Source organism: Ostrinia nubilalis, chromosome 12, assembly GCF_963855985.1.
Source record: "Ostrinia nubilalis chromosome 12, ilOstNubi1.1, whole genome shotgun sequence".
Classification (NCBI taxonomy): Eukaryota; Metazoa; Arthropoda; class Insecta; order Lepidoptera; family Crambidae; genus Ostrinia; species Ostrinia nubilalis.
In genome coordinates, this window is record NC_087099.1 from 10,194,554 (window position 1) to 10,209,737 (window position 15,184).

Below are 15,184 nucleotides of genomic sequence, written 5' to 3' on the forward strand. Positions count from 1 at the left end.
GCACAGCGATAAATAGAGCTCTGTGATTGGTTCGTGTGTGACCCTGTGCGTCCACGTGCACTGTGAGACCTCATAGTAATGTTTGTGAATAAGGGCGTAAATGTTGTACTTTAACCTATGCATCTAACCTGACATCACTTAAGGAATTATTCAAAAAGTAATATAATACTAAATCCTTATGAGAATACAGATGCAAATGCAGACATCTATATTGCTTCCCTTATTCAAATATTATACAAAGCGCAATTTTTTTATCTGCCACAAACAGATGGCGCCACAATCAGTTTTATATGCTCTACGATGCATCGTTGCTAGGTCTGTGCTCAGGTAAAGCTAGGCTACAAATTCGCTTTATCATTGTTGTATATCAACATTTTTTCCTGAAATTTTGACAAAAAAGACAATAAAAGACACAAGCTCAGGGTTGATTGGGGATTCGGGACATCCTGATGCTGTTAGATGCTGGTGGTTTGCTGTTAGAAGACCGTTTCCCTAAGTTGCGTTAAATTACTTTTGAAAATAAATAATCATAAAGATGGGATATGATCTAAATATTTGCAGAGCTGAAGAGATTTCCCAACAATTTTCAGTTACTTTAGTTAGTTACTGCAAAGATCGACCGGTCTTCGTATCTACGCATAACGTTGCCAGTATTTGGGCTTTGGGCTTAAACATTCATCTTCTTCATCACGTTAGTAGAATGATGCCACCATATTTTGAACTTTAGTTAGATACCATAAGGTTAAAAACCAATCAAAAATATTTTCTCTATACCAGTTCTTTAACCCTTTAGAGGCATTTTTCTGTCTCAGACGTTCAGTACGTTTGTGCTAAATTTTTAGGCATTTTTCCACTCGGACGTTGTTTGGCAAGCGTTTCTCTCACTGGAACAACAGCTCAGACCTGCGCGTTGGCTCATTGCACATTCGACGTGCATTATGTGCCGTGGCCTATGCAGCAACCGGTTCGGCCGGCTACCGCGAACGCGTTTACGACCCAAGACAGTGATCTATGGAGGTTTTTGAGATAACCGAGGCATTAAAATGAAAATTCACCAGAAAGCTCTCAGCTCGAGCCGTTTAGTGGCCCCCTTTGAGCGGTTTACACAACGCTACCCAGTTTACTTTAAAAAGTGTAATTACTTGGTTAAAAATAAGTTTAAAAGCCTTAACTTGGTAAATAGTTTGAGCTTTACATATAGGCTACCGAATTATTGGCTATTGTACTACAATGTATTGGATTTCGCACATAAAGATACCAGTTTTTTAAATAAAAATTATTAACGCGCCTATTATCTCAAAAGCTACCTGCTTTGACCTTATATGTGACCTTTAAAGATAAACAAAAAAAACAAAACAATAACGTCATTTTTAATCCTTAGAAGGATAAACACACGCTGATTTGATCAATGGCAGACGAAAAATTAAATTATTTATGGTGTTTATTAATAAAAAATCACGAATAGATAGTGCTCGATGAACGCAGTAAGTATTAATTTAACATTTTTATCTTCAACTTGGAGTTACGTAACTTTAATACGACATATTTATATGTTAAGTGTATGTTACGGAGATAATGGATACATTCAAACTAATTAAATCGAACGTTATGTGCCATTTGTGATATCGGCTGACCTATATCTTGGATAAAGTCATCAATTTCAATAAATGTTGTCATAATATCCACAATGTATATGTTTGCAATAAATAGCTTTTATGGCCACAGTGAATGTGCACTGATCTTAAGTCAGTGTGTGTTTGTATTAATTGAGTCATAGTCTAAAAGAGTTTTATGTGGACAGTTATATAGCCATTGGTTATAAAGGACTCTTATATTGTATGAGATAGTTGTTCTGCTTGTTATTTATGTTGAACATTGGAAATGTAGAAACGGAGACTGAGTGATAGAAATTACTTATGTCATATCTGTGACTACGCTTTAAAAGTACATTATGTAAATAACAGTTTTTTTATACATTCGCACCTAATTTAATGGACATAGATACTGAAATTGACGCTTTTACCCATTTGATTACCTACCCCATTTGACCCATTATTGAAAGGTATATACATAGTAATGTTATTTGGAATATTTAGAGAGATGAATTTGAATGAATCTTCGTTAAATTAAACTTAGTGCATAGTTTTTTTATGTGCCTAGCTTTAGATAACTAATCTGTATCCCCCTTAACCTCTTACAAATGACGCTATTGGAAAATCCAAATGAAAACTCTTTAGGTACATGACTATGAGCAATAAATATAAAAACGTAAATATCGTCAGCCGTATGACAAAATAATTAAACCTAATGCTACTTAGACATAACAAAGGATCACTAATTTACCGGCAATATATTGGTATTTTGTTTTCCAAAGACTAAGGTGATTCGCAGAAACATTAAATAGCTATACGAGGTACAGTTAGCAGAGGATTACTTATCAAAACGTTTTCTTAACATACAGAAATAGCTTTATTATAACTTGACTGTTTTGGATACTTATAACTGTAAGATACTGTATTCAATCCTCTACTATTCTATAGCGAAGGCTATCAACCACAAAATTCTGCTGAAGCCACGATGCGCTTGCCAATATTGGCGGTGTTACTATGTTTTGTGCTGACCATACTTTACATGCACTTTTCCCACTTCTCGTTTTAACTGCTACAAATCCTGTGAAACATATTTATCATTAATTTTGAAATGCTAGATAAAATACAGTCATGTAGGCTTCCAATTCTAAACAAATTTTCAGTAGATAATTTCCATCACTGGTCAACTCTTCTAAAAAAAAATTCCACATAGAGCTTTTTTCGTGGGAAAATCCATGGTCCAAGTTAAAAACCAGCCCTTTAAAAATAATTTGAGCCCTATTGACATAACCATAGGTAATTTAGGTCCATGTGAGGGGTCATCGACCCCGTTTAAATCAGGTTGTCTGCGGTTGATCGTGCGTCCGTTTGTCCCTCTCTGATGTATACGGAGTTGTTAGGCATTTAGAGGGTATGTTCAGGGAAAAAAGCGTTTTTTGTACTTATTGCATTTTGCAACTTGCATGTTGTTTCTTCTAAGAATCTACAGGGTTCTGATGATGATGGTATCATTGGTGGTTTCTTGTAATTTAAATGACTCATAGGATTTCAAAACAGACTGAGCTTTTTATAAGGTAACGTTCAGTTTCAGCCAAAATGACCCTACAAATCTATAATACGATGTAAGTGTAAAATACCAAGCTGATTGTCAATGAAACAGGTTATTTAGATTTGTAGGAAAATAACTTTCATCGCCTATTTTATAACCGGTTTAAAATGAAAATTCGTCAGTAAAGAATGCGCACCACTTAGTTCGTTAAGTCTTATTCTTGAATCACTTGTGTATGTTATGATACTATCACAATTACTGTGCTTCAATTCATCACTGATACACTGAAGTATTCTTTGGCTATGTTCTACAAAGTAAGTTTCCATTTAAGAACACGCCTGCTCAATATGTTAGCTTAATTACTTTAAGTGTAGGTACTCAAGTTATCGTACTTGAGTTCTCAGTCGATTACCTGATACCTCATATCTATTATCACCTTAAGAGATTCTTCTATTACCTTTACAGCACTACATATTGATTTCTTAAAAATCAAGTCCTTAATGGTGGGTGGTCGAATATTGTTCACTGTTACCTTAATTTGGGTAGTGCTTGGGTCAAAACTGACCAAAATTTTTTAAGAGAAAAAGAAAAAAAAAGAGATATGCAACCCAGCTGATCTAAGGTGGTCCTCTCTTCTAATTGTCATGCCCTACAAAACCCATATTTTTTTATGTTAAGTATTTGATGGATGCAATAAAAGATTGATGTAAAGATTTATTTATTTATAACTTGGTGTAAAGTCGCATATTAGAACGTTTGCTTAATTGCAATATCCGAAAGCAATTTTTCGATGAGTGTACAGTATGAAATCGGGATGAATAAATCGTGACGTCAGCGAGGCGCGCCGTCCTGGATCAAAGATCGTTTCGCTTCAACTATTTACTGTGTGCGACTGTACTTGCTGGCAGGGTTGTTGAATACGTACTCGTACATTCTATGATTTTAATTTTTCCATCATTAATAATGTTATTAAGGAAGAAAAACTTTACTTTTCATCAAAACTTACTTTTTCTAATTTTACTCTACCTTACCTTCTAAAAATCGTCATCGAAACTTACCTTCGGGTGTTTACTGAAAACAAGTGTATGTGAAAATTGACCATAATTATGGTGGTGCAAAAAATACGTGTTTTCTTTACTACTTTATTCAGATGGGGCATGGTCATCATAGCTCAAAGAGCATGGTAGAGACTGAGTCTCATAAGTTATTCAATCCTATTGCTAAAAATAATTGTACCCCCCTATTACAAATATAATAAGGCCCCACAATGTCTAACTTGATGTGACGTCGTCTACCTCATCTTTCTAAATTTTTGTTATTTAATAAATTTTAACAAACGTATGGTTTGTTTAAAAATTATGGTTGCATTCATCGTTCCCACACTCTTATAATTGATTTTAGTTTCAATCATCCCCAATAATTATCCTCCAAAAAAAGCAGGAACTTTTAAAACCATCCTTTAAGGTACGTTATATTAGGTATGTAGTGCATAAATGTTTATTTCAAAATTAACCGAATTTGCAGAAATTCTGTTCAAAGTTGTCTACCCTGGAAAACATGCCCAAAGTGCCTAAGCAAAACATTCAGGCCGTATATTCTCTCGCCAGCCCTGCCCCGAGCCAATGTCCTTTGCCCGCGCGCAGGCAGAGCGCGATGATTTAACACGTTCCCGCGACGAGCGAAAATAGTCCTTCCCGACCGCTGAGATATTGGCTTTGTGCTAATGCAGCCTATATTTTACGCTCCTACGCCCTTTTTCGTAGTTAACTTGTTGGGATGGGAAATAGCTTTTAGAGCATCCAGCACTGAAAATTATTTTGAAAAATAAATCAATACATTTTAGGTTTTCAAGGAAGAAATATTTTTTTGGACGTCGTCAGCCATGTTAAAAATTCTTCATTTGGTGACCATAGCGACAAGGATAACTGGCAAAAAATGTTTTAAGACCTTATATACCAATTAAATGGCTTAAATAAGTAAATAAATATACGATCTTATTAAAAAAAATACGAGTACAATCCGCATATTTTCCTGAAACATTGTAGCGTTTATCTAATTGACGTGGGAAAAATCTTTTCAGGTATTACAGATGACTTTGTTTAACTTTATTATTATGGATGTAGATTTCACAAAGCATGCTTTACATAAGTAAATGTTGTTGAGTCTCTAACAAATGTTTTCTCAACGTAAAACACTTTTTGATCCCATTTTAAACAATGAAAAAGCCTCTTGAAATGTGGCTTATCAATTAATCATCTTAAAACGTTTTTACGGGTATCACAAACACTGTTACTTTAATATTAACTGCCGGTTAAGCGGTGGGGCTCCGTGATGCCGAATAATAAACGTGCCCAACATTAAATTCGACCGAAACAATTTTAATACGCGTTGTTAATAGAGATTTTTGTCTTTACTCGAGTATGCGTGTATTACGATTCATAAAACTGGCCGCAAACACTTCTTGAATTATTTGAATTTGGAACTGGTTTTCGATTGTTTTTGTAGCTAATATCAGACAAGTTCACAGTTGCAGTACTAACTTTTTCTTCTATTTCGAATGGCATAAGGCCGTATAATTATTTGAATTTACAACTCGGGTTTCAATTATTTTTATTACAAGTATCAGACAAATTGACAGCACTTTTTTTTTCTAATTCTAATGGCGTGAGGCCGACAAGTGGTAGGGCACTTGATAAAAGTATTAATAAATTATTTATTATCAAACTTGAATGAAACAGTTGTTTAGTTACATTTGGTGATGAAATCGAACACTTCACTATGTAATTTGATGAGGATATTTTTTTACAGTAATACCATTGTTGAAATCATAATAGATATTTATAATAATTCTGCGTTGAAGCTAAAAGATATTTAATATTATTATGAAAAAATTGACTTTTTCTTACAAAAATAACCATTTTAGTGTGAATCAAACAAAATTGGCATGAATGAGTGACATTATCATCGTACTCTTTTTAGAGCGGAGAATTTTATTTAGAAAATGTATTCTAAATTCTGACACAGTGACGCTTTTAACATACCAAAACATTCTCGGAAGATATTTGAAGTATGTCCGTGATACTTTAATGGCTTATTTAAAAAAACAATGCCTTAGTGGCATGCGGCACGCATTTCATTGAACACGCAATAGTTCTTTCTATCAGATTGTTATAATGAATCGTTTTAAATTTCATGAATGCGCGCTGTGCACTGCAAAATTTTCAAGAGAAAAAGCAAAATCCTACTTTTTTAAACAAGGATTAATTACGTAAAACTTTTAAGGGTAAACCTTAAGGTACGAAAACTCGTTTTTGTTTTTGTTAAGTCCATCAAAGTTGTTTTCCCTGTTCACACCAACGTTCGGTCTTCTTATCGTGATGAATCACGGCAACCGACCTTTAGTAAATTAGCTGTTGAAGCATTTTTTGCAGTTAACTTCCAACTTCCTTCTCTTGTTTTATTTTGCGCTGAAAAGGGCATCAAATATTATGTTCGAAAATCAATTGAAAAGTCTATCGAAATTGACCATTAAATAGCAAAACTTTTTAAATTTTTCGACGCAGCTTCAAATTTCGAATTCAGAACGAAATGAAAGAAAAAAACAATCGCCAGTCGCGAGGCGCGCACTATTAATGTCCAAAAAAAACAAATGACTATCCAATCGCATCCCATCAATTGTTTTTAACATGACTCGATCTCGAATTCGACACCACTATTTTATACCGAACATGATCTATTAAGGCGCGCGTCCCAAACAGCCGACAATTTACGATTCGCTAGTTATGGCCTATAAAGAGCGGTGTCGTCTCGTCGTAACTCCTTAACTACCTATTAATTGATAATAACCCATCATTATCGATTGTCAATGCTAAATGAATACCATCAACTTGTTTATTCATTTTTTCATCGTCGCATAAATTTATCTCGTTTTCGCAGGAAACAACAAATAATCTAGCCAAAGAAGATGTAATGTAGAGACGTCTAATATTAATAGTAAGCAATAAATTCTATGATAATATTACAAAAGGACACAATAAATTAATATCTTGTAATTTCAATCTAACCATAAATTCATACTAAATCCAGATCAAGGTCCGCATACAATCATTTCGCAATACAATTTAATAACGCAGATCTACTATGTTGCTGTTTAATACCGACATTGTCGTATCTCTTTCGTATACTTTCGTTCGTAATAACTTTCCAGGTACAAAACCGCGCGATAAATAACGATCTTACCAAACAAAAACTCTTATAATTCACCACTGGACATTTAATATTCCGATGCAGAGAGCGCGTATTAATCAAACTACACGAAACAGGTTTCCACAAAGGCCGGGCCTGTACAAAGTTAAATAAAATACACCTAAGGAGCGGCATTCCGTGAGATTTATATGAAGAAAAAGGGAGGCGAAGTAAGAGCCAGGTCCTGTCGCAATGTGTTTATAGCGGTCCCTGTGTCGTCTCAGATGTACCTAATTAATGCGCCTCTATTGCGTCTCAGCTCGGCGACTTCTTTCCTAACGAATAAACTCCACGCTTATCGTGACTTATTCAATTTAAATTTGGAACAAAACAAAGCCGCGCACTTGAATTATGGCGACGGTTGACACGCTCGGATTGTACTCATATTAAGTTACAAACGCGTTGCTTACGAGTAAAAGCCGCTATAGAATGTCAACATAGAAAGATAGGAACGATTTACCGTGGCCTACGATAAAAATACACATCCGAACGGATCAGAAATAATTAAAAAATGCAAATTAAACTGCATATCCTGTGCGATTTTCAATCAGATCTTTATCAGTCCATGGGAAACGGACGGCCGATCCCATTAAAAAGAAACTACAGGTACACAATACATCCAACCTCCTCTCAGACTACAATACCGGAGAGAATAATGGAAGCCAGCTGACGGGAGGTGCCTTAACGCCCGTAGTCATGGCAACCGTGAAGGGTGGCCAACCTGCCCTGCTAACATATCACCGACCCCAACAAAAAACGGCCGAACTCACCCCCATCGCACAGATTTTGGACTCTACCCCATAAACCAGAAGGATCCCTTTCACGCGTCATCAAACAACACTTACGATCTTTCTCCTTAATAGCATTATTTGGACGCGTGTATCGTGTTTTGGGTTCCATCTTTGCTTTTTAAAATTAGAATGGCTGTCTCTATCTCTGTCGCGCCCGTTAAGTTGGACAGCTTATCTGCTCTAACCACACTTGTATAATTATTCCATTCTCTATTTATGACATTTTAAACAGATTTTAAGTTTTTGTTGAAGTAAGCATAGGCCGTAAACGTTATTAAGGCAGTAAAAATGCAGTTTTTGTAATTTATGGCTGATGTAAATGCGGCATACTACTTTTGGGCGAGTAAATGATTTATATTGTCGCGCATTTTTTACGACGTAAAAACTGTCACGGAATACGAATATGAATATCGTTTTATGTGGTATAAAAATTAATATGATTTAGTAAATTTTGGATTGTGGAACTATAAAATTATGGTTGTAGTGACGTATTTACTATAACGGTACTATGTCGGCCCACGCTGGTTTGACCAGGTAATTTTTATAGGTTAGCAATAAAAATTGCTAGACATAATAAACGTCTGTCTTGATTGATCTGGTTATTTTATTCGAATGTTATTAAGACACTTTTGAAATAAATATTTTATTCAGGGTATTTTCTATTAAGGCTGAAAATAATTCCGTAGTCAAAACTTAAGAATAATTAATTTATTATTAATAATGCATACCAAATGCGATTAGAGTCGTCAGTTAATAATGCTCAAACTCATTAGCATAAAATAACTCCAACCATTAATAAACGCTACTTTAACCTAAGATTATACTGATTTAAATTACAAATAAATCCATCGGTCATTCATGTCTATAAGTTACCAGCGCAGGTACTAAGGCCGGCCTACACCGGCGGACATTCCTCGACGTTGGTCCGCTATCAATTTTATACTAGATGGGAACGTCATTTATCTTACCTTATTTATTGGCTGACTCCGAAACCAGTCAGAGCCTCGCTCCGACCACATTCTATGTGTGCCGACCTTATGTGGGGCGTACGTGAGAAATTATGTGATAAAGCCACCAGCAATAATTAATGTAGAGTCAACAAACAACAATTTCGAAGTCACATATTTTATCACAACCGACTTTCTCGGATTCTAAGAACGAACGAATAAAGAGACACCTTACATAGCATTAGAAAGTTGCGCAACCCTTCTTTACGCATCCCTGAGTTTTTTGTAGCAGTACCTCTATAGAATATACTCTATTGTTAGTTCGCGGACCGTTTGCTCCTAACCCTTTCCGTTACTTTTTTGCTTCGAAGAGATTGTTTTTACTTATTTTTACTGCAGATACAATCGTTGCTCCGGCGATCCGCTCGTTCGGGCGGATCCTTTGAACTCGCGTACATAAGTCGGAACATTTAGTTCTTCACTCACCTCCACATATAAAATGTGGTGATTAATCTACATTGAGGTTGGTCTCAGTAGCGGATAACTCTAAAATTAACTTTATTGCGGCAATAAAATTTTAATGAGCCATTAAAATCTAAGATGGTATAAGAGTGAAATTTAATGGGTTCGGCCCGCAGTGTTCGCGCTGCGAATCCGAACGCGAGCGTACGATTGTGATATACGATGCAATAAATCGATTTAAAATCCCTATAACGCGACTATAACTGTAACTCTCGCTGTTGAACTGCTTCGTTGATGTCTCGCGTCTTATGCGACGTTCATGAACTAAATTGGTTTTAATTTCTTTCCAGGACCGAACGGCTGCCCAAGGAGGCGGGGTCGGCAAACTTACACGAGGTTCCAGACGTTAGAGCTAGAAAAGGAATTCCACTTCAATCATTACCTGACACGCCGGCGCAGGATAGAGATAGCGCACGCGCTTTGCCTCACAGAGAGACAAATCAAGATCTGGTTCCAGAATCGACGCATGAAGTTAAAGAAGGAGTTGCGCGCGGTGAAGGAGATCAATGAGCAGGCGCGCCGGGAGAGAGAGGAGCAGGACCGGATGAAGCAGCAGCAACAGGAGAAGCAGGCAAAGCTGGAGGGCCAGCACCACGGGCACCACGTGACCCACCACCACGACCCCATGAAGATGCCTATCGACAAAGGCTCCAATGACCTCCTCAAAGTGAACAAAGTCCCCACGTAAGGTGCCCGGGCCACCTCATAGGAAATTTTCCTGACTGATTCTGTATCATATAGTGTGAATACATGAGGGAAGTGTTGCGTCCACGGGGACTGCGGGCAGCGTTAGTCGATTCGTATCCACTAGTTTTATTTGCGGCTGGTTTAGGAGCGCCTCTTGTGGAGGCAGTGACTTTATTTTAATTATGTTCCTTTAGTGCAAGGAGTTGCCTCGGTGTCGCTGGGTGGACGGGCTGGTGATGTGCTTTAAGCATTTATTTTGTTGCCATAACCACACCTTATTGCAATAATATTTTACTAAAATTTACAAAAGAGTTAGATCGCTCTAAGGTTTACATAGAAGCCCGAGTGAACTTCGGTATTGTTAGATAAGATTTTAAATCTGTGAATCTCATAGTATTTATTGCTACCACTTACTCTAATGCATTATGTTATATTTTTTTAATTAATAGATATTATTATATTATGTACATTTTGATGTATATTTTATTATTTGTCCGCTACTAGTGGACTGGTTATGTTTTACGGACACATTTTTTTTATAATTGTAAAATTTGTTGTATTTTATCAGTTGATTTCAAAAGTGTTGCTTTTATTTGACCAGATTGTGATTCACTTCAGTAGTTAAGGCCCGTGAATTGTTGTATGATTTGATCCCAGTTCTGATAGTAATAATTATCGAGAAATATTAATTATTACCTGCGTAGCTAATTCCGTAAGAACTTAAATTATGTAGGTATTTATAACAAAATACGTATGGAAGTACAATTGCAAATAAATAGGTCTTCGTCATTACGAAACGTTATGTTTTATATTTTGTCGTCGTGACAATTAAATATAAAATTAGACGGTATTTTTTGATATTTCTAGTTAAAAAATACCATGTCCAGTTTATCGAAATAGTACCATGAACAAAAAAGGTGGACTTATACCGTGTGTAAGCGGTATCGTCCCTATTCCCGAGTCATCTGATGTTCAAAATTATATACGTAACGATGATACATATAATATTACAATAATGTGACTAAATATAAATTTTACACCTAATTTTAAAGTTGAATAGCGTAAGTGTATTATATGATAGGTTTAAATAGGTTCGACTTTGTATGAAGTATTGCTAAGATTATTAGGTTACGTAAACTCCTGTATGGTAGTGTTAACAGTGGCCGCTATTACATTCACTTGATCTTCGTTTAACTGTTCATTTGCTAATTACTGATGTCACTAAGCATCAGGCGTGAAGCATCAAGACCTTACTTCTTAGACTTTTACCTTACCTTATATAATTTCATCTATGAATAACGCTGGAGCTAAGGTTGTATGAACTATGCCTTACATTCGACGAGCTATCATAGATTCACTTCTCCCTTGTAATTTTATTTCTAATTCCGTATTGTGCCAAAATGTAATTTATCCTTAGCGTAAAACACTGTCTCTACCGCGTCCAAACAAAAATATTGTGAACTTTCATTTCTTCCTCGATACGTAATAACTGAACAAAAATTAGAAATTTAAAATTAGTGTTTATAGTCACCATTATACGTAAATTAATGTCAGGGTAGAATTAAAAGAAATAAATTAATAGAATTATCTGTATTAAAATTGGATTCTTCGCTTAATTTTGATAAATCACCTCTGAATATCTGTCCACTGTGTTATTGGTAAATAGTGAATCAATGTCGTGATATCATTAGTGAAGGTAAAGTTTTCGGTAGTTTGTAAGAGATTCGCGAAAGCCGTAATTGATATTTTTGAATCAGTTAAAGTCAGAGACCATCCAACAAACATTCAACTTGATGTGGCTCTTTGTCATTAGTTCCATCATCTTTTTTCAAATAATCATGAGATAATTAGGATTTTAAGCTTGAGTTTAGGCCCCGTATTCTTAATCGGTACTCAAAATTCAATCACACTGAAGCATACAATACATTTATTCTTCAGTGCAGATTCATACTCGTACTTGAGTATCGCATAAAGTACGGGCCTAAACCTTCCAAATACTTTATTTATTTCAGCCATCGCGGACATAAAACCCTTTTAACATTACGAAATAAGGTTGTCGTTAGCATAGAGATTTATCCCATCTTATTTTTAACTATGAAATCGAGAATGAAAATCGAACAAAATGTACTTAAGTAACTTTGATATAAGTAGGCTTTATAAATTATAAAGATGCATAGTAAATATCGTAGACACATATAAATAAGCGTAATGAATCCGATGTTTAGTATTTGAAAACGCTTAAAATTATTTAATATTACACGCGTCGTGAACAGGATGCTTTTGAAATGGGACACAGTTTTGCAATGACGTTGAATTTGACACAATTTGTGTATACGAATAAATTGTTGTTTCTGCATTTGATGGACCCTATAAGATAGTTGTTTTTCCGTTGTGATTATTTGCTTTTAATCGTTATTTTTCGTGGGACTGTGCAAGTTGTTGTGGACGCTAGGTCGGTGGAGTTACCGACAATAGCGGTCGACATAGTAAAGATAATGCATGTAGCTATGTCCATTGATTTACGACAATTCTCTTTATTGTTTCTGCCTCGTAAAGAACTGTAATTCATGTGAAACAATGAGCAATTTACTAAATAGTTATATACATACGTCCTCCATCCGTATTGCTGTCTTGCCATAATGCTAGTGTTTTTGTAGTCGTGGTATTATTATATACCTAACTTGATCATTTACTACAGTATTTATTTTTATACCTTTCCCTTTTCGATACAATTCATTGTTCGATTATTTTATGTTTACACGTTAAATTTTAACACTTATTGTGAACATGTTAAGACTTCCGTTTTTAGTTTTTATGTATTAAAATAATCATTTTTATCTTAATATAATTGTAGCTATGTATGTATGTACCTATATCTATATTTTTGAATATAGTAATTAGAGATCGTCTTAAAGTTAAGTAACTGTAAATAGTCGTGAAAGTTTTATGTGGCGCATTATTTTTTGTTCATATTTTTTGTTTATGTTATGTATTTATGTAATGGGATTTGTGTCGTATTTACACTTGGTCATAGTAATTTGAATTAACATCAGAACCTTACTGTTCAGCATTGCGAACGAACCCTTGAATTTTCTTATAGGTACTTGAAAGCCGCATTTGTCGGCGAATATCAAAAGCAGTAAAATATTTTATGTCATGGACTAAGAACAATATAAGTGGTCATACATGAAGCGTAATATTATTCGTAATAGTGAGTTAATAAAGATCTATTATGAATAAAACTTCTGCATTTATGACTGCATTCAATTTATAACTCAAAATCACATAAAAGTAAAAAACGTCATCTGGTCAATATTTGGTCAGATTTATGAATACGGTTACCTTCACTATGCTGAACTATGTAGTATCGTTTTGAAAAACAGACGAATGAAGGTTCTGTCGCATTAATTCTAAGATTCAAGTTTGCTTGGCCAAGTGCAACGTAATGTACGACTCAACGTGACTGTGTCGTGGTATATAAGCAAATAGTTGGGTGATTGTATATGAAGCCCACATTGAATATTGTAATATTAATTTCAAAAATTCAAGAGAATAAAGAGTTAATAAAAATACAAGGTTATTTCTTTTTATGTCATTTTTCACAAACCCTTCCTTTTTACATAACGTTGTTGTTCTTTATATAAATAACTGGGAACTGAATTACGTCCTATACATAGGTACTTCAAAGTACGTATAGTGAATATTAATTAATAAGTGTTCATCGTAAATTGGAAAATTCTATCTTGATAGTAAAAGGCTTTAATTTTAACCTTATTGTAAAAGATTTCATAGTCATGTGAAGTTTGATAATGTATTGCATTAAGAGTAATGTAGAGACGTTACTTTTACTTCACGAAAATACATAGTTACGTCACCCTTAAACTCACGTGAGACAATCACCTTAATTATTCTGATTTCTTATTTTTAGAAAATCATGTTGAATTATGGGTTCAATGCGGTGGTGGCCGAACTGAAAATAATGATCATTTATCTTAAGTGCCAAATTTTGTTCAAAATTGAATAAAAACAATTCAGGAAATTTGAGTAAGGGTTTTTAGAAGGCTGACTTTGTTATTCAGGTGAAAATAAAAATGTGCTTGTTCAATTATCCGAAAAATTGAAATAGTTACCTAATATTAATTACTGAAAATCAAATACATTAATTAGAGAAAGATATACAAAAATGTGTTATGGAAAAAAAACAAGTTGCAACTTTTGGTTGAATAAACCAGTAAGGTACTAAAGAAGTGCTTAAATTGAAATAATATGTTTTTGATAAGTCAGAAATAAAAAACTTTATGTCACAAGAGGAGATTTCTAATTCATCATTTGCTTATGGAATCATCGTTCAAGGTCTATCCATTGAATTACGAGAAATTATTTAATGATTTAAAAGTAATACATCGACAAAGAGGATTGGAAGACATCGTGTTTTTACTTTAGTAAGGTACTGAAATAGGTACCTACTTATATTGAGACCACTGAAAGAGCTCAATTTCAAAAAGTCGATTTTTTACATGTTTTTTTGGCACAAAATCTCGGCCCACTTTATAAAAGTCCATTATGATTCAGACTTACTTATAACTTTGAATCTTGAAAATCAAGTAGTTTAATGAAGTATACTGACTAAAACGTTTACTCTGATCATATGAAAACCATGGAAGGTTTGCCCTATCGTACACCGTTATAACTCGACAGCTGTGACCTAAGAGACAATGTTTCTGCTTTGCTATGGGGAAGCATGTGGTAAAGCATGAGGTGACCATAGAACTGTCATTTAGGTTGGCGTTAAACAGTTTTACCATTAAGAACGTGTTTTGCGTTGAGGTTTAGAACATATTTAATGATAATTGT

At 34.7% G+C, this 15,184-nt stretch overlaps 1 protein-coding gene across 2 annotated transcripts in view; it reads left to right on the plus strand.

The window, feature by feature from the left end:
- Positions 1 to 13,905, plus strand: part of LOC135076926 (homeobox protein abdominal-A homolog) — a 44,030-nt gene extending 30,125 nt beyond the window's left edge. For both annotated transcript variants that reach the window (XM_063971443.1, XM_063971444.1), the window contains exon 3: positions 9,934 to 13,905. In XM_063971443.1, coding sequence (XP_063827513.1) covers positions 9,934 to 10,331 — 398 coding nt within the window. In that variant the 3' untranslated portion in view covers positions 10,332 to 13,905. The remainder of the gene's footprint in view (positions 1 to 9,933) is intronic.
- The last annotated feature ends 1,279 nt before the right edge of the window (positions 13,906 to 15,184 follow it).